At 55.0% G+C, this 22,488-nt stretch overlaps 2 protein-coding genes across 4 annotated transcripts in view; one reads left to right on the top strand and one right to left on the bottom strand.

The window, feature by feature from the left end:
* Positions 1-489: 489 nt before the first annotated feature.
* On the bottom strand, positions 490-6,672 carry CCDC113 (coiled-coil domain containing 113). Its single transcript, XM_055726940.1, is given in 10 exon segments — positions 490-552; positions 1,300-1,344; positions 1,346-1,446; positions 1,639-1,709; positions 1,991-2,159; positions 2,793-2,952; positions 3,502-3,602; positions 3,847-4,159; positions 5,176-5,406; positions 5,923-6,672. Coding segments are annotated over 10 exon segments (2,004 nt in total).
* Positions 6,673-12,221: 5,549 nt separating this feature from the next.
* Positions 12,222-22,488, top strand: part of CSNK2A2 (casein kinase 2 alpha 2) — a 28,044-nt gene continuing 17,777 nt past the window's right edge. Inside the window, exons 1-2 of one of the 3 annotated variants that reach the window (XM_055726503.1) lie at positions 12,222-12,524; positions 12,820-12,931. Coding sequence is in view for 2 of the 3 variants with exons in the window: in XM_055726501.1 (XP_055582476.1) it covers positions 12,480-12,583; positions 12,820-12,931 (216 nt within the window). In the remaining variant the exon portion in view is untranslated. Of the gene's footprint in view, positions 12,584-12,819; positions 12,932-17,801; positions 17,977-22,488 lie in introns of those variants that run through there. The other 2 variants (XM_055726501.1, XM_055726502.1) reach the window with 2 other exon arrangements.

Genomic DNA, 22,488 nt, shown 5'->3' with positions numbered 1-22,488 from the left:
TAAATAAATATCTTTTTGTGATCAGAAAGCCTACTTGGTTCGTGTATGCCATGTCACACTGCTCTGCTCTCTTCTATTGTCAGTGCATGCTTGGAGATGTTGAACTCCCATATCTCCCAGGGAAACCCCCTCTGGTTCCTCCTGTATTAAGTGATTACCAGGGCTTGCCCAAAGAGAAAGGACAGTTCCTGTAAACACGTTGGATTTGATCACCAGAGAATAACTGCTTGTGGTGATGGAGGGGCGGGGGGGGGCCCTGAGCAGAGCTGGCTGACCTGCGGATGGAACAAGCAGCAGAGCCTTGTGGAAGCCAGCACATGCTGGGACAGAACAAAGAGATGGCCTCACAACAGAGCTATGGGTTTCTTTATCGTTTCTTGCAGAAGGGGCTTCATCTCCGTGCAGTTTGCAGGGTGCTACATTCACCCACTTGACAGAAAACTTCCCCACAGGGTTGGCTCCTTCTGCAGCTTGCAGCATCAGACAAACCTAGTGCTGGTTACCAGACATCTTCATCTGGTTCCATGCTCTGCAGTAGTTTTGCAAGGACATCTGCAAGAGGAGAAACGAGAAGGCCTTAATATGTTCAGAGAGCACTGGCTGACCACACTATGTTATCCCATCCAAAGCAGCCACCTCACTCCCACGCTGCTGTGCACAGGGGCAGGTATACAAACACGTACCGCTACCTCCAGCTTTGACTGTGCTCCCCTGTATTATCTTTCCATCCCTCCTAGGCTGCAGGAGAAGATCAAAGATATTCTTGCAACTTTGCCATGCACTCATGTTTGGATCTTGGCCAGCCTTTCCTTATCAGGGAGGAGCCAAGATACAAGCGAGTAAAAAATGTCTGAGATCAACAAAAAGGACTACCACCACTGGGGAGCCATCCGGGGCACGGGAAAAGGCTGCCACAGGTTATATATGCAGAGGCAGAAATGTGTTGGGCTGCCATGTGTCCCCTTCTCCTTACACACGCAACAGGTTTCAGTACAGCAACAGCCTGGCTGTGCTTCCCGTCCAATTACAAGCACTGCCCTTGCTTTGGCTTCCCCTCTGAGCTCAGTCATTAAAACTCAGCCTCTGTCCTCAGGGTAGGGAGTGATCACCGCGCTGTCAACAGGAAGAGCCTCTGGCTCTGCCAGGCGCAGGCGACACTGCAGCAGCTCTTGCAGGGCTCCCTGGTGGGTCAGAAACAAGCGCTCCGGTCCCCGGGGCGGCTGCAGGTGGGCAGGCGGAGATGCAGCTCCTGGCTGGCACATGTCCAGGCTTCTGCACACCCAGGCTGGCCTTGCTCACCTCAGCGCCCGCCACCTTGCTCTCCCAAGCCTTGAGGCTTTTTACCGAGGTCAGTAACAGCTGTCTTGTTCTGCATGTAACTCAGCACAGGAGGGACACTGTCTGAGAGCAGCTTCTGCAGCTGCTGTTTCAAACGCTCAGCTTCAGCTCATTTCTGCTGGAGAAATAGGGACAGAGTGCAAGGACATCCCTGGGAAATGCCCCTCTGCCAGCTGGCAGCCAGTCCTCCAGGGAGGCAGGTAAATTAAACCACACAGCGCTGCAGGGAAGCAGTGGAATACAACCACCAGTGCCTCCATCCCTGCCAGGCAGCACTGCTAGGGAGCCCCTTGAACCCACTTCCTAAAGCTGTGGTGTCCCCGCCAGGCTCTGTGTCCCCAGGCTGGCATTGACAACAGTGCCACTTCTCCCTGCGGAGGACACCGCTGATCAAAAGTTCAAGGAAACAGAATTTCCAGAAGACAGTGGGAGGTCACTGTGAAGCCAGGGCCAAAATTCACAACACGCCTGTTCTCTAAACCTTCCCTTACTCACTGGCACAGGTAGGAGCCCAGGGACTTGCTCAGACCCAGAAAGCCACCCAGTTACCCATCTCATTGCCAGACCTCGAACAGGCATTGGTACCCAACACAGCACAAGAAGTACCTCAAAACAGTACTCCCAAGTGAAATCTCAGGGCCTCCCAATTCACCCTGTTACCTCCTCCACCACAGCAGCTTCTCTTTCAATTTTCTCCAGCACCTGCTTCGTCTGGGAGATGCCTTTCGTCAGAGACATGGATATTTCTATGGCATGCTCCAACTTCCCCTGAACACGAGAGCAGGACAGCATCAACAGGTGCAGCAGCAGCTCCCAGCCACCTGCAAAGCCGCCCCTCTACTCCCCCAGCTTGGTCCCAGCTGGCGGTGCAGGAGCTCTGCTTCCAAGGGAGCTCTGTGGCATCACCTGTCCCCTGCAGAAGGCAGCATCATGCCCTGCTCACGCAGCTGCTGCTTCGTCATGTCTTCTGTGTCAGACTGCAGCACAACCCACCGCACAGCAGCCAGTGGGTTTAGGACTGACCTGGACACAACGGCTGATCCGAGAGAAGCAAATGCACCCAGCTGAGAAGTGTTTTTCACTGATAAAAGCAGAGAGAGTGACAGCTGCAGCTCATGACATCTTTTCAAATGTCACAGGTTACGTAAAAAATGCCTTTTTCCTGTGCAAGTCACCACCAAAGCTCATTTCTACTGGACTTTTCCCCTGGGGTGTAAAATAACCATGCTGTGAAGCGTGAAGCCCATCATCAGGCTGCAGCCAAACATGAATGAGGGCATCACTGCTTTTGGTGTGTCAGGCAAACCTCCCAACTGAACTGCTGTCAGGGGGAAAGCAGAGAGGCGTTCAGCACCCTCCAGCTGAGAAAGGGAAGAATGCAAGACCTGTTAATCAGCTCACATGTGATCCTTGGGAACAGAAGAAAGGCAAAACAGAGGTGCTGGGAGGCTTACTCACTCCATAGAGGTTAAGGGCTTGGACATTCTTCCCTGAGGTCAGTTTTAGCTGAAGCAGCTCCTGGTTCTTCTCATCGATCTTCTCCTGGCACAGGGCATTGCTAAGCTGCAGCTACTCCAAACGGACATCATGGAGCGCCTCTCCCATCTGCCTCTTCTGCAAACCCCAAGGAAGCAGAGCTGTACGTTGCTGACCAAAGCTGCACCCCAAGTAAGAGAGCTTTGCTCTGTGGGGAAAGCAAACCTAAAGAACAGGATCTTCAGCCTGGCTGCAAACCTAGGGCTCGAGGAGAAATGCAAGACAGTGTGCCACTGAGCCTGTGCTCTGCGTCCCAGCTTAGAGGGCCCAAGCAGAGCAGACAGGTCCCCTCTGGCAAGGCTCCTGCCATACCAGCGGCAGCCAGGCCCCAGGGAACTGGTCTGATCCACCACACATCTTTCCCAGGGCACAGAGAGATCTGCCAGCTTCCACCCTGTGAGACTCCTGGTCTCATCCCACACACATGGTCATGTGCCAGGTTTGAACCTGGGCAGGCGACAGTGCCCTCTGACAAAGGCAGCAAGTCCAGAAGCAAAGGAGGAAGGGGATGCAGGGGAGAGCCCTGCATCTCTACAGGGAGCAGGCCCTGCATCTGCACTGGGCTGTACTCCTTTCGTTCCTCAAGGGGCCATCTAGTCCCTGCTTTTCCTCAACTGCTGCATGCACCTGCCCGAGCTGCGGCTGCAGCTTCTTCTTGTAACTTCTGAGCAAATGATTTGTGAAGCACAGCTTCTCACTCAGCAGATCCGAAGGAAAGACAGCAGAGCCTTGGAGAAGACAGAGCACCCAGACCTCACTCCTCATGGTGTGGTTCCCCATCATCGCATCCACGCTGCAGCCTTCACTGCTGGTTTAGAAAGAAGCCCAGTGAGAAATGCTGCTCAGCATCACCCTGCCCCAAATGTGGGGACATGGCAGTGCACTTTCCCAGGCTCCGCTAAGGGCCCTGCATCATCTGTGCTCACTGCAGTGCTGCAGCTCAGCAGCCTGATGAGCACCTGTGCCAGTCACCGAGTAGCAAGTGCGACAAGGGCTGTCCAAGAAGACTTGCTAAGACAGTCTGAAAACATGACGTAGGCCACACAGGAGTATGGGAACGAGAATTTTCCCTAACCAACATACTTGTCAGATGACAGACCAGCCTCAGAATTTTCCATGATGCACTGACCTTCTGTCGGTTCTTCTCCTCCATGTATCTCAGCAGCTTCTCAGAAGCTGGGATACTCTCTTTCTTGCTGGAGATGCTGCTGCTGCTGTCTGTCTCAAAGTCACTGATGGCTTGCTTAACATCAGTCCACCAAACATCCGCTTCTCCAATGACTGCCTGTAGAAATAAAGTCACGTAACAGTCAAGAGGTTCTAACTTCCCTCCTTCAAACTGCTTTGGGAACAGAGAACACTGGAAAGGACCAGGCATGATCTCTGCTGGCTTTACTAGCATTTCTCCTGTGGGAGTGCTGAGTTCCACCCTGTGCAGCTCAGGGCACATGGTGCAGGCTCACACAGCACTGCTAGTTCACTGACTCAAAAAGAACAAGAAAGAAATCTCTCACGTGCCTGAGCTTCAACATCTGCTGCTCCGTCCTGACCAACAAACGTTGCCAGTCTGACTAAACCAACACAAGTTACTACCCTTTGTTTACTGCATTACATCCTGTGGCCACAGGAGAGGGACCAGCTACCTGCTTCATCTCTCCTGGCCACTGCAGGCACCATCAGTGGCCTGAACCAAATGCAGAGGTCGCTTCTTCCCCAAAAGCTCCCAAGCATCCCTGCCATCGCAGGTCCTGGCAGTCTTCCCTGAGCACAGGGCAGGCAGAGATGGTGATACAGCCACAAGGAGCCTGCAGCAGGAATGCACTCTTGGAGACTTGGAGCACGCTCTGAAATCCCAGAGGCAGTGGAAAGGCAGACCCCAGAGAGGGCTGCACGGAGCCCAGCCAAACCAGGAAGCTTCTGGGAGCTGCTAGAATGCAAAATATGTCTAGCACAGAGGGCACACCTTCAAGAAGCTAACAGAAGGAGATTCTTTTGAGCGTTGACTTCTTCATCTCACACTGCAGATGTGAGCTCCTCTACCTAAAAGTCCTCCCCTCAACTGTATGTCTGTTCCTGTCAGAGTAAGAGCCGTCTTTAGAGACTGGGCACCTCTGATCTCTGTTAGCGTACTTGCCTTTAAGGAAGGGGTGACGTGAGAGCACAGTTCTGGCTCCTACTGTCAACTCAGGACCACTCACATCAACGCTCTGCTGTCAGCAGCCCTCACCAAGCAGGTCTGTCTCACTGCCTAAGGGATGGTACGTTGAAAGAGGCATGAAAAGTAACAGGACTGCTTGACACCTTGGTAATCGTAAGGGTCCTGCAGAGCCATACCTCGAGGTCCTGAATCTCATTCTTCGTTTCAGGCAGCTCCTGCTCAGCCAGCTCACATTTCTGCTCCACTGTCAGGCCTATACCATAGCCCACTGCACCGTGCAACTTGGATTTGTGCTTGCCAGGTGTCTGCAACAACCAAGGAACAACACAGATGCTGTTAGAAAGCCAGCGCTGACCAACTGTTACTGCATTTTCCTGCATTCAAAAAGAAAACAACCTCAACTCACGTTAGAGGGATTCCAGTTGACAGCAAGGACAAGGAGGCCTCTACAGAGGAGAGGTGACTCAGGGCCACACCTGGGCTGACCCCACCTGTCCTCCAACCCACCCACTGGGCCCTCCTACGCCAGCCTGCAGGTCAGTTCAGCAGGCAGCTCCAGAGCTAGAGGTTAAAGCCAACATGACAGCTTCACGTGGGCAGGCAAAACACCTCTTCGTAGCAAAGTTGCCAGTTGCTGTGTAGGGCAGATGGAGTCTTCTAGCACTGCCTGGGTCAGTGAGGAGCCGAGCTTGCTGCAGCACAGGCGGGCTGCAGCGTGCTCTCAGCTGACCCGACATTGCTCCAGAGCAATGCCCTGCGCTGGGGGGACACAGGGGGGCAGGCACTGCTCTGCAGGGGGCCAGCGCCCGCCTGGCCAAGGGCAAAGTTGCTAAGGGCTGCCTGGGGCCGCCCGGGCAGCAGCTGCTTCAGGCTCGGGCAGGCGCTGGCACCCAGCGCCGGGGCTCCGGCGAAAAGGACGCGAGCGGCGCGCACCTGCGGGGGGGGGAGGCGAGCATCCCCCGGCGGGGCGAGGCGCTGAGCCCCCGTTCCCCCGCACGGCCTCCCCGCTGCACTTCTGCCTCAAACGACGCTGCGCGGGGGTTAACGGGTTCCAGCCCGGCCTGGCACTCGCCGCGCGGGGACACGGGGGACACGGCGCTGCCGCGCTGTAGCACCGGGCACCGCCAGCGCCCGCGGGGGGCAGGGGGCGGCCCGCGGCCTCGCTCCCGCCGGAGGGGCCCGTCCTCTCGCAGGGGGGCGGCCGGGGGAGCGTCTTCGCCCCGTTTCCAGCCAGGGGCCGTGCCTGGGGCCGGGGGCTGCGGCGGGGGTCGCGGCAGGCTCAGGCGGCAGTTGCGGCGGGCGGTTGCGGAGCTCCATGGCGCGGCAGCGTCCCTCAGGCATTTCCACCGCCGCCTGGAGCTGGGCGACGTCGCGGCTGTGGGACGGGGGTCGGGCTGAGCCCTCGGCCGAGCAAGGCACCGCGCCGGGCCGCGCCTGAGCCCGAGCCGGCGGCCGCAGCGCTCCGCGGGCAGCCCGGGCGGGCGGCACCACCGCGGCCGGGCCCGCTCCCCCCGGGCCCGAAGCAGCCGACAGAGCCGGGGGCACGGGGCCCCCCCGGGGTCTGGGCCGGCAGAGCGGGGCAGCCCGGCACCGGACCCCGACCGCGGCGAGGCGGCAGCAGGGGCCCCCGCAGGGCCCATCCCTGGCGGTGTTTAAACCACGCCTGGACAGGGTGCCTGGTGGCCTTGGCAGCGCTGGGTTAGCGGGTGGACTCTACGGTCTTGAGGGTCTTTTCCAACCTGAATGATCCTGTGGTTCTGTGTGGGCACACGAGGACACACAGGTATGGACACACATGGGGTCTCATGTACACGCACATGCAGATACACACCTGGGCACACGTGTGCATGCACACACACACATACTGACACAAGGTCACACACACGTGCAGCTCAGGTCCCACTTCCCTATCCACAGTGGGGTCCTTGGGGGGTCCTGCAGGCCTCCAGGGTGAGGGAAAGGTGCTGCTGGAAGGGTGCAAAGGGAGATAGCTGCCCAGTGACACAGCTGGCCCCCACCCAAGGGGCTGCAGCTCGGGGGCATCCCTGAGCCCCCAGCGAGGTGTGTGTAGTACAAAGGCACCCGTGGGGGGTTGGCTGGAGGGATGCGGGGGGTGATGCCAAAGGGGCAACCATCCTGGTGGTCTCCTGGAGTGCACAGGACTGCTCCTGCAGTGCCTGTTCCCAGAAGCTCCTGGTTGGCCGCTGCCTCATGGGTCCTCCTTCCCAAACAAGCCAAACAGGATCCAGCCCATCCACTGGGCAGCAAAGCCCCTGAAGGTGTGTGGGCAAGCGCAGGCCCCAGCTCATGTTCAGGTTACATCTGCACCACAGTGAGGGTTACTCTGCCTGTGACGCTGCAATCTTCCCCTTACAGCCTCTGCTTTATCCCGGTCTGGCTGTAAAACCCCAGGGGAACAGCAGCACCTGAAGGCTGCTGCGCCCACAGGCATGCCTAATTTTAGGAGCTTTGTGCGGGTGTGGAGCATTGTTTCTAAGCGTCCCTGTGGCTGGATCCGGACCATGGCACAACAACGTGCTTTGCCTTCCCTGTGCCAGATGCTCAGAACCAATGGCAGCAGGTGGCAGGTCTGTTTAAACATGCATCTCTCCCCCAAAAGTTGATGAGGTGGCCAGTGATGCATCTCCACAGCTTTTCTGGGTTGAGGGATGCAAGTCAATCTAATTACATAAACAGGAGAAAAATCAAGGCCTTGGCAATGCCAGTCCTATTTCTGGCCAGAACATGTCAAAACTCATCTTCAAAAAGCATCTTGAGTCATAACTGCATCCAATCCATGGGGGAACCCTGCTTCCCAGTCTTGTTGGATGCAGCTGTGAACACCCCTCGCTGCAGGATCTTCACCACCTGCAGAATTTGATGCCAGAAATCCAGTGGTTTGAGATGATGATGAGGGGACAGCATGTATGTGACACAAGCCCAGAGGTCCTTTTTGTGCACAGGGTGGGATGGGGATCCCATGAAAAAGCTTAACACGGGGTCATGAATTAAAAGTTGTGTTAAAAGCAGCGCTTGTGTAAGCTGGCTGATTAAGACTGCAGAGATAGTTACAACAACAGGTCTTTGCCCCAGCCCACATTTTGTGATGCTTCAACCTAAGACAGCCAGTATGTCATCGTTCAGTAGGATGGGGAAGGGCAGCTGGGTGACCCAGGGGAGCCATGACAGGGTGGTGGCAGGTACAGCATCTCTGGAGGGTCCAGTAGCATTGTGCCGGAGGTTTCGCAGCTGCAGGAACACGGAGTACAGTTTTTAGGAAGTTTATCACTCTGTCCAGCTGCACAAAGCTTTTCAGAGGTCAGCAGGAGACTCAGCACATCTCTGCTAGAAGATTTGTCCCTTGCCAAATGCCAGGCTCCAGAGCTCTGAAGTACCTTCAGAACAGGACCTCCAGGTGTTTTTAGTGGCTGGAAACATATTTCCCCTGACTGCTCTGGGAAACAGCTGGACCTTTCTGGTAAGATTTGAAAATAGTAATAATAAAAACAGCTTATTATTATAATTTCAGAGAAAGTAGGTAAAGCTTGGCAAACTTCCCCCTAACTGCAAACAGGGCGTTTTACTGTGGGAAACGCTGGGCAGCATCAGAAACCAGAAGGCAGCCCCAGTTCTGCAGCTGGGCAGCAGAGGCACCAGCTGGAGGAGCTGGCAGTGCACCAGCTGGCTGTTCTGCCAGAAATCAGCACGGCAAACCAGTTCAGTAGCCTGCCTGTGTCCCACCGGAAAGCACCGAGGAAGATGTCACCGATGATGAAACTGCTCTGACAACCCGGGATACTCTGCCAGGAAAATGATCCTTCAGAAAAATTTTAGCCAACTCAATGTTTGAGCACCTATGCCCAAACAGCAGCACCTTGTGGAAAGCAAATCTCCCTTTTAATGCAGGATTTTACTGTGGTCCTGTGCAGAATTTACTGGGAGAGATGAATGTCTCCACTGTGTAGTGATGCAGCTCTAGCCGTTTCGCTCTGTGAACAAGCCATACGCACACGCCAGTATCACAGCACCACTTTAAACCTATGATTCAATGCCTTTGCATATGCTGTCATAAATTCTAGTTGATGCAAGGGCTGCCTGCTTTGTTTATGCATTTCTGCATCTCCTCCGGGTGATGAGCTTCATCTTTGCTCTGCAGGTCTGGTAGGAAGAGGCCAGTCAGCTGGGCTGTGGATGTGTCAGACTTCCTCAAGGACAGCTGATTTTCCTCTTGCTTTGCCAAGACAGGTTTAGCAGGAACGGGCATTGAGCTTGCCTTTCTTCTCTGGTGCTGTGTGCCCTGGGAGAACGAGCATTTTGAACACATCTTCCTTGTTTTCCAAAGATCCTGCAAAAGTCTTGCCTGGACTGTGTCTGGTTAGGACCCAGAATATAAAATGGTAAAGTCTCGGGCTTCCTCATCATTCAGTCTCAGGCACCTGGAAAGCTCACTGGGTTTTGCAGTGCACAGTTGACTCCGCATGCTTTTCTTTCCAGGGACAGTTTCCTTACGTTACCTCAAAGTCTCAAAGCCCAGCACTCACATCAGCTTTAGCCCTGTGAATTGAGGACCCTGTGGGTCCTTTTCCTTTCTTAGCACCCAAAGGAAAAGAGACTCATCTCTCCGTGTACTTCCATCAGGGAGAGCAGCCTAAGGCTTATCTCTTTGGTTTACCAAGTGCTGCTTTTCCCATTAATAGCAATACCAAGAAGTGCAAAATCTACACACTGTTTGAAGGCTCCAATCTTGCCTTGGCGTTGACTTGAAAGTGCACTTGAAGGACAGCAGTGGCCTGGTGGACCTGTGAACTGATGGCTGGAAAGGCTCCTTGGCAGCTGGCATGAAACAGCCTGGAGCCAAGTCTGCTTTCCTGCTGAGCCTAAGCTGATGTTTGGAGGCCAGCCAGGAGCAGTGCCAGAGTAAGACCGAGCAACTTGTGTTGCAGGCTCTGCTCTGTCACCTCGTGGACTGGTGGCTGGTGCTGAGACCCAGGTGCACGCAGACAGCACGGACTTGGGGAAGGGCTGGAGCTGGCAGGTCTCCTGGGATTCACTGGGCGCTGGGGGGTGAGGGTGTGAGCTGGGTTGAAAACTGGCCTGGAGCATGGTGGTTAGTGGCAAAGAGTCTAGTTGGAGGCCAGTCGCTAGTGGTGTACCCCAGGGGTCAATACTGAGTCCAGCCCTGTTGGGAAGCGGCTTTTCTGGAAAGGAGCTGGGGGTCCTGTTGGGCAGGAAGCTGAATGTGAGCCAGCAACGTGCCATTGCTGCAAAGAAGGTGAATGGTCTCCTGGGCTCTGCCAGTCGAGTCATCTTCATTAATGATCCAGATGGTGGGGCAGGGCACCCTCAGCAGGTGATACCAAACCGGGAGGAGTGGCTGATACTCCAGAGGGTCATGCTGTTATCCAGAGGGACCTGGATGGGCTGGTGGGAACCTGCTGAAGTTCTCCCCAGCAAAGAGCCATGTGAAGTCCTGCCTGAGGGGAGGGACAGCCCCAGGCACCGATACAGGCTGGGGGTCACCCAGCTGGGAAGCAGCTTGGCTGAAAAGGACCTGAGGGTCTTAGCGGACACCAAGCTGGACCTAAACCACAAAGAAGAGTAATGGTGTCCTGGGCTGCATTAGGCAAAATACTGCCAGGAGGTGAAGGGAGGGGACCCTTCCCCGCTGCTCAGCGATGGTGGGGCCACCCCTGGAGTGCTGTGCCCTGTGCTGGGCTCCCCCGCACAAGAGGGGCAGGGAGCTGTGGGGAGACCCCAGTGAAGGACCACAAAGGTGGATGAGGGACTGGAGGGGGGAGCGAAGAAGAGGGAACCAGGCTTTTCCCAGTGGCGGCCCGTGCCAGGACCAGAGGCCACGGGCACAAAGTGGGTCGCAGCAGGTTCCCCCTGGACATCGGGGGACGCGTTTTCACTGTGGGGGTGACCGAGCAGTGGCATGGGCTGCGCAGGGCGGCCGCAGCAGCAGGTACCAGCAACTGCCTGGACAGGGTCCCGGGGCAGGGTCCGGGGCAGGGTTTGGGGCAGGGTTTGGGGCAGGGTTTGGGGCAGGGTCCTGGGGCAGGGTCCCGGGGCAGGGTCCGGGGCAGGGTTTGGGGCAGGGTCCCGGGGCAGGGTTTGGGGCAGGGTCCCGGGGCAGGGTTTGGGGCAGGGTCCCGGGGCAGGGTTTGGGGCAGGGTTTGGGGCAGGGTCCCGGGGCAGGGTCCCGGGGCAGGGTCCGGGGCAGGGTCCGGGGCAGGGTCCCGGGGCAGGGTTTGGGGCAGGGTCCCGGGGCAGGGTTTGGGGCAGGGTCCCGGGGCAGGGTCCCGGGGCAGGGTTTGGGGCAGGGTTTGGGGCAGGGTTTGGGGCAGGGTCCCGGGGCAGGGTCCCGGGGCAGGGTCCCGGGGCAGGGTTTGGGGCAGGGTTTGGGGCAGGGTCCCGGGGCAGGGTTTGGGGCAGGGTCCCGGGGCAGGGTTTGGGGCAGGGTTTGGGGCAGGGTCCCGGGGCAGGGTTTGGGGCAGGGTTCCGGGGCAGGGTTCCGGGGCAGGGTCCCGGGGCAGGGTCCCGGGGCAGGGTCCCGGGGCAGGGTTTGGGGCAGGGTTTGGGGCAGGGTTTGGGGCAGGGTCCCGGGGCAGGGTCCCGGGGCAGGGTCCCGGGGCAGGGTTTGGGGCAGGGTCCCGGGGCAGGGTTTGGGGCAGGGTTTGGGGCAGGGTCCCGGGGCAAGGTCCCGGGGCAGGGTTTGGGGCAGGGTCCTCGGCCGCCGGCGGCGGGCAGCCGTGCTGGTGCGGAGGGCTCGGATAGGCCTCGCCGCCGGCATCCCGTGGCCGGTGGGGCTCCCTCCTGCCCCCGGCCCCCCCCCCCCCCCCCGGGCCGTGGCACAGGGAGGCGAGTGGCAGAGGGCGGCGAGGGGCTGCGGCAGGGGACGGTGGGGTGCGGGGGGACGGGGCTGGGCGGGGGGCGGGGGCGGGGCCTGCGACAGGCTGCGAGGGGGCGGCGGGGTGCGACGAAGCCGGGATGGGGACGGGAGGAGGCTGGGTGGGTGGCGGGATGGGGAGGGTTTGGGTCACCTGCCCGTGGGCTGAGGGGGAGTGGGGGGACCAGGTGGGTGAGCGGCGGGGGGCGGGGGCGGGATGGCCAGGCCTCCGCGCCGCCAGGGGGCGCTGCGCGGCGGGCAACGGGGCGGCGGCGAGTGGGGGCCTCGCGCGGCGGCGCCGTTTCCGGGTTGGCTGCGCGGCGCTCGGGGCCGGGCCAGGGTGCAGCCGCCGCCGCCGCCGGCACCGGGCCCGGGCCTCGGCACGCTCCGCGCGGGCCCCGCGCCCGCCGCCCCCGGGCTGGCCCCGCCCCGCCTCGCTCCGGCCTGGCCCTGCCGCCGCCCGCCGTCGCCCTCCTGCGCGCCGCGCCCCGCCTCGCCGGCCTCCCGCGCCGGCCCCGCGCCCTCCTCCTCCTCCTGCAGCCGCCGCCCGGCGCCGCCATGCCCGGCCCGGCCGCCGGCAGCCGGGCGCGGGTGTACGCCGAGGTGAACAGCCTGAGGAGCCGCGAGTACTGGGACTACGAGGCGCACGTCCCGAGCTGGGGGTAAAGCGCCCCGCGGGGACCCCCCCCCCTCCTCGGGCCGCCGGCAGTCCCGCACCCTCCCGCGGGCCTTAGCCCTCGGGGCGGGTTCCCAGTCCCCCGTCGTGTGTCCGTGTCCCGTCCCCCGCCGTGTTGGGGCGTCCCGGGGGGGCTGCGGGGGGGCTGGGAGAGGCCCCCTCCCCCATCCCCGGCCTGCTGCCCTGTCAGTTATCCTCTACCCCCCCTTTCGGTGCCTGCAGCAATCAGGACGACTACCAGCTGGTCCGCAAGCTCGGGCGAGGGAAGTACAGCGAGGTCTTTGAGGCCATCAACATCACCAACAACGAGAGGGTTGTCGTGAAGATCCTCAAGGTGAGTGTCCCGTTGATGGTGATGGCGCTGCCGGTGGCGGGAAGCGAGGGGAAGAGGGTTGGGTTGGCCGGGCCAAAGGACTGTGCCGTCTCCTCCCTCATCCCAGAACTCGTGTTTTCCCATTAAGGACATCGAGATGGTGGGTTTGGAAGTGGATTCGGTGTCCCGTGTGCTGTAGTGATGTTTTGATGTCGCCACCTCTTCTGTCCAGCACAGCTCTGGGCTGAGACCTCCTCTGGAGGAGGAGAGCCATGAGTTCTGCCATTTGAATAGCATTGCATGTGCTGCCGGCGTTTAGTAAATTGTATCTGGCAATGCCTGTCCAAAACAGCCCAGGCACTGCCGTGTCAATAGGGACGTGAAGCCTGGAGGGGGGAATCCTTCTCTTAACCTCTAGGCAGCTGGCATATGGCCTTTTCAGAGCCAGGCTGTGGGGTGCTCAGCAGTCAAAAAAGCAGGCAAAATTTTATATTCTGTCCTTTAGAGGATCTGACATGCAAAAGAACTTCACCACAGGCAGGCCAAAAACAGCATGGAAACTTGAGGAGACCGAAAGAGGCCATCTGAAGTTTGTCAGCATCAGTAACCCGTATTCTGATGTGTTGGCCTTAGTGGGGTCAGCATGTGGGGAGCTTTGTACGACAGTAATGGGTTGGAGTTTGGGATGGCTGAAAGCATGGGTTAGCCACTGCAGGGCACACCTCACTGTGCTCAGCACTGAAGCAGCAGGCTCGTGGTGAGCTGTGGTAACTGTCCTAGCAGCAATCTGTGTTGCTGATCTGGGGGTGTTAAAAACAGAAATGAAAGGTTAGAGTTGGGGTGCTTTTGGTTTCAGCTTGGCTGACACTTGTGGCTGTCACTTGTTGAACCAGCAACACTTGTCACTCGTTCCCCAGGGGCACATGGAAGCCAGCGTCTGACCATGGGTATTCCAGAGAATTTGGACACACGTTGGTTTGCAGCGTGCAGGGGAGTTTGAGCTTAATCTGCCCTTGCAGCCACTAAGACTAGCACAGCAGCTACCTAGGACACGAGTCTCTCTGCAGGGCTGTAGCCTTAAGGCATTTGCCAGATTGCTCCAATAGTGTGGCTGGTTGTCTCTGCTGATATCCTCACTCGCTCACTGTGCCTGCTTCCTTGGGATCTTCTTTGGCTTCTGAGAGAACTTGTTATGGTTTGTCCAGCACCGCTCCGAGGCAAGGTACGACCTCCTGTCTGCCTCTGGGAGGAAGTACGCATACCCGTGCTTTGGCTGTGGTAAAGGTGGTGGCCAGGTGAGCTGTTTGGGAGAGCACCTGTGGCTGAGCCTGACATCAGGGCAGAGTGCTGAAGCTCACTCGTCCTCACAGAGCTGAGTTCCGCTGGCATGCTGTTTGGGCTGCCTCCTCCTTTGGATGCTAACGTGGTTTTGAGTTTTGTTTTTTTAAGCAGGGGCAGGCAGGAGTTTCTGCTATGAGTGAGTAGTCAAAGGTAGCCAGTGCAAAGCAGGCTTTTGAGGTGAGATGGCTTGTGGCTTGGCTGGGGGAAATGCGCTTCTGCATGCTGCTGTGGACCCCCTGATGGTGTCTTCGGGACTGCTGTGGTTTGCTGAGATCCTAGGCCTTGTCCCATGCAGAAATGCACAATGAGGCTTAGAAGAGACTGCAGGGAAAGTAGTCAGAAATTTTCTTCCTTTACTCTTTCCAGCCTAAAGAGCCTCCCCTGGAGCAATGCTCCTATCCCTGTGGCAGCTGAGCTCTGTCATGTCTAGGGAGCCTGTCAGCATTGGGCTGTGAGTCAGCTGGCAAGAGTCATCTGAGGGCGGCTGGGTGCTCCTTCTCCTTGGGGCCTGAATGTGTTGCCTTAATGCCCTGCGAGCAGGGGACCGGATTGTCCCAGATTTGAAGTGGATGGTATTGCTACCAGTTCCCCTGGCTCTCCCCCCCCTTGCATTAGCATGCAGACAGCATTCCTGTGAGTGAGCAAGGAAAAGCAGAAAGTCCAGATAAATAAAGATGAACTTTCTTCTCACTGGAAAGTGGGTCAGTGAAAAGTGAGTTTCAGAGCACCGTGTTGTGTGCGTTATGAAAACACATGAAGTGTGGCAATAACATCACTCTGATCTGTGGAAAGTGCCTCTGGTTTCCTGTAGCTAGACTCAAACTTAATTGCAATCATAATTGCATGTATCTACAGTGGAGCCTTAGCAAAGAGGCTGGGTGTCTCTGTTCCTGCTGATTCAGGCTGGATCCTGTGAGGTGGGGAATGCAACCGAAAGTTTTCACGTTTTTGTGTGGCTGTAGGGTTGGGACAAAGGGGAAGACTGTTGCTGTTGCTGGGCAATGGATTGCTCCTTTCTCTTTAACGTTTTTGGAGAGGACAATTTATGTTACGTGTTAGAGTGATTTTTATCAAGAGTCACTGTTTTAATATCTATGGCTCATGGGAGGTGACTGATGTGTCTTCCCAGCCTTGCTCTTTGAAGCAGCTTATCCTTACTGAGCTCAAGTTGGTGTGTAGCAAGTACTTCTGCCGCCTTTTTTTTCCTCCTCTTCTTTGGTGCTGTGCTACCTGAACATCTTGTACCCGCCTCCAGAGAGGTCAGGAAATTTTATCACCCCTTCTCTGATGCAGAACTGAGCCACAGAGATTTCCTGTGTGACTTTGGGCAAGTCCCTTAGCCTCAACAAAGCTGAGACTAGAGCATAGGTCCTAGTCTAGTGCTGCATGAACAAGATAACTGCTCTTCCTCTTCTGGCAGCCACTTGCCTTGTTTAAGTGCCCTATGAAGACTTTAGCACTGGACAAGGCCAGGGAGCTAATGGCTCTGGTATCACAGTGGCCCAGGCGTTTTGGGCTTGCATAAAGCAAGATGCCTCGTTTCCCTGGAGAGTACCCAGTGTTGCCTTTTTCTTTTGCTACCCCAAGTGCAGGACTGGGCATAATCGTACAGGAAAATGGGGTGTGCTCGTGTCGCTAGTTGTGGTCATAACATGTGTCAGCAGAGGAGCAGAATTAAGGTCACGCAGATGACTATCATTACTGTTCCCTGGGTCAAGTGCCTTTCTTCGCAGTTATGATGCTCTTAATGTCACTTTTCCCAGAAAATTCTGCAGCTCTTCTAAAAAGAGGCAAAAGCAGGTCGCTTCTAGACTTCAGGACATGCTGTGGTAGGACAGTGTGTGCATAGCAGTGAGGCAGGAGCCCTGGTTTGCCACACAGACGCCCCCTGCCAAGCATCCTCCAAAAGCTTTTATCTTGAGAAGTGAGGCAGAGGGCAACTCCCCACTTTTTCAGCCTGTTTAGGGAGCAAAGGTTCAGCAAAAAAAGCCATGGGGCTGAAGTCACCTTGGTAGGTAGTGGAGGACTCTGCACTGAACTGATCCTTCTACCCCCTCATGGGTAGTAGGTCATGGAGTTAGCCCACAGCTGTGCTCCTGCAGTCCCTAGCTGGTGTAAGAGGTTTCTGTAGGCTTTTTAATGTGGCTGGCCTCGGTACAGCTGTGGGCATGCGTCCTACATGCTAAGGGGCGGGCCAAGCCAGGAAGAGGGAATGTGTGAACACATTCTGTATGTGCTTTTGTGTCTTGCTTAAATGTGACACTAAGGTTTGACTCCCAGGATGAGGTCTGACTTTCCTTGACATGTACAAAGGAAGTTTGAGTCTTTGTTTCCAGTGAATCATGTGTTGTCTACATCCAGTGCAGGTATCTAAAGCACACCTCTGCTCTTTCATACCTAGCCACATAGATTTAGAGTTTTGGTGGGCTGCTGAGGTCAGTCTGAAGCCTTTGTGCTGTCTCTGATGAACTTCTCATTTCGCTGCTTCTTCTGCTGCAGCTCCGAAGTGTCTGCCAGTCTCCTTGCGTGCCTGAAAAGTGAATCCTCTGTTCTCGGGTAGCGGTGTTCTTGGGGGATGCGAACAAGCATTGCAAGTTGCCACTGTAAAAGCCAAAGATAAACTCTCCATGTTGCTTGTAACTTCTATGGGAGATTCTTTATGGCAAGAATGCTGCTGTTAAAGTTACCTACAGTTACAGCTGTCAGTGAGCTTCAGTTGTACCACAGCGCCTTTCGCAGCCTGTTCTGTTGTACCGATTACCATCAGAGTGTCCGCTCAAGGTGGAGATTACAGCATCCATATTGTCAGCTCTGTGCAGAGTCCTCTTGCTTTCCTGATGCACGTATGTTTCTATGTACACTGTACTTGCCTGTGGAGCATTAAACCTATCACATAAAGAGACTGTTTTGTCTCCTTGTATAGTTACTGTCTGCATAGGCACAACACGCAGGCGGAGGTTAGGGGAAGAATGCAGTTACAAGGAGAGGGACCAGTGAAATGGAGGTTCTGCAGCAGTGATGAAATAGCCCCTTTCCCCTTTGGTGGCTTTTGTCCCTCTGTGCTGACTCCGTGAACTGGAACTTTCAACCATGTACGTGGTTTCACAAATGCATTCTTGTTTGTTTGGGTTTGTTTTTCCCCTGTTCCCCCTTTTAGGGCTGTGTGAACCCTCCAGAGCTGCAGCTCATAATGGGCACTGCTGCAAGGTCCTGCCAGCGTTGAACTCAAATTATCACTCTGGTAGCTAGAGAACCATTTGGGGGAGGTAGCCCTATGGCTCTGGTGAATTTTGTCTCTAAAAGCTTTAAAGCCCACATAGGTCAGCAGCGTGTTCTAGATGGGGGCTGAACTGACTTCTGTGCTAGTGTGCAGAAGGGATTGCACAGGGAAATAGCATTGGATGATGTTGGGCCCTCAGGCTGGAGCTTTTGACTGCATCGGTGACCTTCCATCAAAGCTGTTCAATGCCTGCTCCTGGTAGCTGTCTGCGTCTCTTGCTCCTCCTGCATTTGCATGCACTGAATCAGCTCTCCCTGGCCCACTTCCTCCTCTGGCAGTCTTGAAATGAGCCCTTTTGCAAGAGAGCTGGGTACACAGCTCTTCTCTTTTGAACACCAGTTGCCCACACTGAGCTTGGCACACTTGCCTGCTGGAGTCCAGCCTTGTTCAGAGTTGCGACCAACTGAGACGGTACCAAGTGTCTCGCAGAGGCCTGGAGACGCAGGTGATAACTCTTGTGGTGGTGTTCTAGCGCCGAGGAGCTGGTGAGCTGCGAAACTGGGGCTCCTGCGTGGGGGAGGGTGAGTTACTGCACCTGTCTGTTCGCAGTGGCCTTGGGCAGAGTCTGAAAGAATGATTCTCATCCCTTGTAACGCTGGTGGTGGGGATCGGGGCTTGGTCCTTTTGGCATCTCCCTTTTAGCTGACTGCAGAAGTCTCGATGTGTCATGGGCAGTCCTGAAGCCCCAGGAGGGTTGTTTCGGGATGAGCTGTGAGGGGAGGGAAGGCACTCTGAGGGAAAGAATGGCACTACCCTCAAAACACGTGCTGGTGTCTTCTACCAAACTTAAATAAAAAAGCAAAAGTGCTTTAGCAGTTTCAGGGTAGGTTTTTCTCCCCTCTTTTCTAAAATTCAAGAGCAGCTCGGGAAAGTTTGAGTGCCCATAATGGAAGTTGTAAGGTGCAAACAACCAACAGAATATTAACCTAAGTGGGCTCCTTGATTTTGTAGCTCTTGTGAATACGATTATTTGGTTTCCCAGCTGATGTCTGGCAAAATAAGCACTGCTGCTCCAAAGCCAATTTTCCTATTGAGTAATTGGCATCAGGCTTTATAGGCCGATTATTGTGATCCTTTCAATAATACTTGCTAGAGACGAATGAGCTGCTTGTGCTGGCTTTTAAATGTTTAAAGCCTGTCATAAGGATGCTGCTCAAGCCTTTTGCTGGTCCTGGATGTTGTGTGTTGAGATTGCCTAGCTTGTTCACTGGAAGCATCATGGTGTTTCTGGGCTATTCAGTTTTGGTGAGCAGAGAATAAATCTTTTTCTTTGCAGGGTAGTGGAATAAATTCCTTTAGTTTCTCATGGATTTGTATCTTTTGACTGCTAAACCTTCTTCCCCGCTGCGCTAACCCCAGTTCTTTTTCAGAGCACCTGCTGGGCAAAACCCTGCACCTTCGGTGACTCCTTCAGAGCAGTACGTGTGCTTCTCAGCTAGCAGTGCGTGTGCACTGCCTGGCGGTCTGCTTTTGGCTAATGAAAATTATTTTTATGCTTTGGATTTAACTCATATTTCACATGCCTTCCTGGTCATACTTTTCTTTCTCATTGTGGAAGAGTGCAGAGAACTTTGGATAACAAATTTATTTTCTCTTTTCGCTTGAATTCAGGCGGTGGGTCCCCAGGTTGGTGGGGAAGGCTTGAACTGAAGCATCTGATGGAAGAGTGTACTCCCTTTGCTTTAGAAACCAAGCAAAAAAGATGATTAAACAGGCAGCCATTTATTCGTTCAAGACAGGAAGTGATGGTTGCAGCCTTGTATTTAAAAGTTTATTTTAGCAAACAATGTTAATTTTCCCAGCTGGTGTTTGCTGCAGCTGGACTCCTTCCCTGCTTACAAGCTTATATGATTTCATGGAAAATGACTTGAGGATCTGATCTTTTGGTCACGGAGAGGTGTTTTCTTCTGCATGTACCTGACTGCAAAGCAACTACTTATCCCATGTTATTTCTCACTTCTGCAGAGGGCATGCCATCGCTTGATGCTCTGTGATTTTTGGGCAAAGGCAGTTGAGAGAGCAAAGGCCACTGTCATCGCCTCTTCTGCCTGATTTTTGAGTGGATTGAAAGGGCTTGTGGGATCCTTTTGCCTGGTAGGGTGGGAGACCTGCAGCAGAGGGTGGCTGGCTGGGGACAGTCGAGTCAGAGCTGCCAGGTCTAGCAGAGACCATTCTGTGGCTGGAGGTCACCTTGTCCCTCTGCTCTGGGCACTCAGCATAGTGGGCAGCCGTGAGCTGCATGTTTTGTCTCCACTGTCTACAGCCACCTCACTTCCAGTTTGCCTGAGGAAGGAAGCAATTTCCTGGGAAACTGGAAAACTGGCTTGTGCTAGACAGTCCTGTTGTTCTAAGAGTACTGCTGCAGTTGAAGTAATTAAACCCCTCCCAGTGCAGACACAGTTAAACTGAGACATGTCTTTTAGCCTGGTTTCCTATGGAAACGAGCCTTATGCAATCCTGCTGTCTGTCAGACTTTCTCCCCCTCCTCCCCCCCCAGTAGTTTATGCACTGGTTGGCCAATTTCAACCAAATGCAACAGAAGTCTCCAAGCTGTCAAGTTTCTACAGATTTCATGGAAATAAGTGTTTGCATAGAGCAGAGGGACTCTGTTGGAGCCTGTCTCAGAGGGAAAGGCTGCAGTGAGGGTTTGACTCATACTGGTCACTGGAGAATCCCAGCATGGAGGAAAGCTTTGGAATGCCTCTGCTGTGGGAACAAATCAAGTTGGAGTCTCCACCTGTATGAAATGTCACCTTGCAAACACAGGTGGATCACACTTGGGAGCAGTTGATTTTGTCCACTAGGTTCCTGCTCCGTTCCTCTGCTGGAAATCCCCCTCCCAGGGCAGGGGGGCTGAGCCATGTAGGAAACACAACTTGAAATGCTGCTGTTCATAGACTGGTTTAATAAAATAGCCTTGAATGAGTATTGCTAAAAATACTCTGGCTGCAAGGGCTGGTGTTTTAGAAGCCACCCCTGCTGGGAAAGGCAGATGGTTGGAGGCCATAATAGCTTCCGTTCACATTTAATCCATGTGTGTTTGGAGTCAGCATCCTTGGAGAGACAGATCGAGTGATTCTGAGAGACAGTTGTAGCAACCCAGACTTAATCCTGGTCCTTGGAGGATATGCTGCTGACTGCCTGTGGTTTCAGTGGTATGGGGTCTGGGGACAGGAGGGAAGTCAGCAGAGTTTCTCTGGTTGTGAACAGTTAGTTCCAGTTCAGTACTGGCTGCATGCTGGAGTGGTTTGCACCAAGGTGTTTGACTTGCCCGATGCTTGGGCTTGGATTCAGTTACTGGGCAAAACCAGAGCCCTGGTGATGTGCTTTTGGGTAGTAGAGGGCATTTGCAGTTCTGGCTGGAGCAATGGCATGGGACAACATGTGGGTAGGAGGGGGTGTGTGGCTGGGTAGGCTGGTAGGGTGTGTGGGGTGGGGTGGAGGCCAGCAGTTGCCACTGGTTTTTGCCTGCAAATCTGAAATGGGGAAGTACTCTGTTCCCCTGCATTGCTCTCTGAGGAAACTTCCAGGCAACATCTTTTCCTGCAAGATGACGTTACAGCCCATGGCATTTCTCCCTACCTCATCCCTGTTTACCTGTGATGGAACACGCTGTCCTGACCACTGGCTGCAGGCAGGGAGAGTGCTCAGATGATGGGCTGCTTACAGTGTGGAGGTAGCGTTACCATGTGTGGATAACCTGGCCTGAGCTCTGTGCTGCTGCGGCTTAGCAGGAAAATGCACAAACAGTGAGTGGCTTGTAACTCTCCCTCTTTCTGAGACAGTATGTGCTGGAGTGTCCTTCCCCCAGTGATGTCAGAGATGCTGCTGGTGGTGATTATCTGCAGGCATTTCATTAAAAAATTACCAACTTCCTTTCCACCCCCCCCCCCCCCCCCCCCCTTTTTTCCAAAAGTCTCTGATTCTGTCTGCTCATGTCTTTTAATAAGTGTGCTGTGGGTAGGGGTATATTTCTGGTGGAGATCACGCAGGGCATCATTTTGCCATCCTGAAAAAGGTGGAAACATGGAAGTGACTGGAAGACAACATCACCTGCCCCAGTGGGAGTGGTGTTGCTATGGAAGGAGAAAGGGAAATCTCAGAGGGATATCTTCCCCTACTTAGCTGATGCAAAAGGCCCTTGAAATAACTACAGTACTAAGGAAAAGGCATTTCAGAGTGGGCTTGGGGTCCTCTTGGCTGTGTTCAGGCACTGTTTCGGCTCCTCGTCAGGTGCCGGTGTTGCAGTAGAGAGGCTGTGATGCGTATCTCTTGGTAGCCAGGCCATTCAGCGAGTGTCTTCAGGATGGCTGTCACTCAACTCCCTCTTTGAAATTCCTTGGAAAATAGCCTGTGTGTGCATCTGCCTCGCTGGACGAACAGAATAACCGAATCACATCCTCTAATTCCATCTTGGCCTTCTGGTAAGATCAGTGCGTGTGGGCGATGCGAGGGTGGTGTCTGTTCCCATGCTGACATAAATTAAATTAGTCCCTAATGAAGCATCTTCCTTTCAGGTTCAGAAATGTAGCCCTCCCTCACTTCTGCTGATTCCAGCTCCAGCCGTGCCTAGGTACTGCCCCAGGGCTGTTTGACACCCCCTCCCCAGTGACCCCTGCCCTGCGCCGCTCCAGTGCTGGCTGACAGCTGTGGTGGCCTTGCTGCCATTTTCCACAGTGTCTTTACGAGGTGCTGACGCTCCCTGTGCCGGCATTGGTGTTATTTTTGGCACTTTGCTTCAGGCTGAGATTCTCATCTTTTGGCTTGAAAGTCTAGTTCCAGCTTTTTAACTTGGAAGAGGAGAAGGGCAGGATTCGAATCCGAAGGTTTCATCCACCTGAAGAGCCTAGAAAGATGGCATATTTTATCACTTACATAAATGCCATATTTTCCCACTGCATAAAAAGCTTCTGTTCCTTCTCCCATCTGCTCGTACATTCTTGTGAGGGGTCTGAAA

The sequence above is a fragment of the Falco cherrug genome, chromosome 14 (genome assembly GCF_023634085.1).
Source record: "Falco cherrug isolate bFalChe1 chromosome 14, bFalChe1.pri, whole genome shotgun sequence".
In the NCBI taxonomy this organism is placed as follows: Eukaryota; Metazoa; Chordata; class Aves; order Falconiformes; family Falconidae; genus Falco; species Falco cherrug.
The sequence above is the reverse complement of the archived record's forward strand: the minus strand, read 5'-3'. Positions and strand labels throughout refer to the sequence as shown.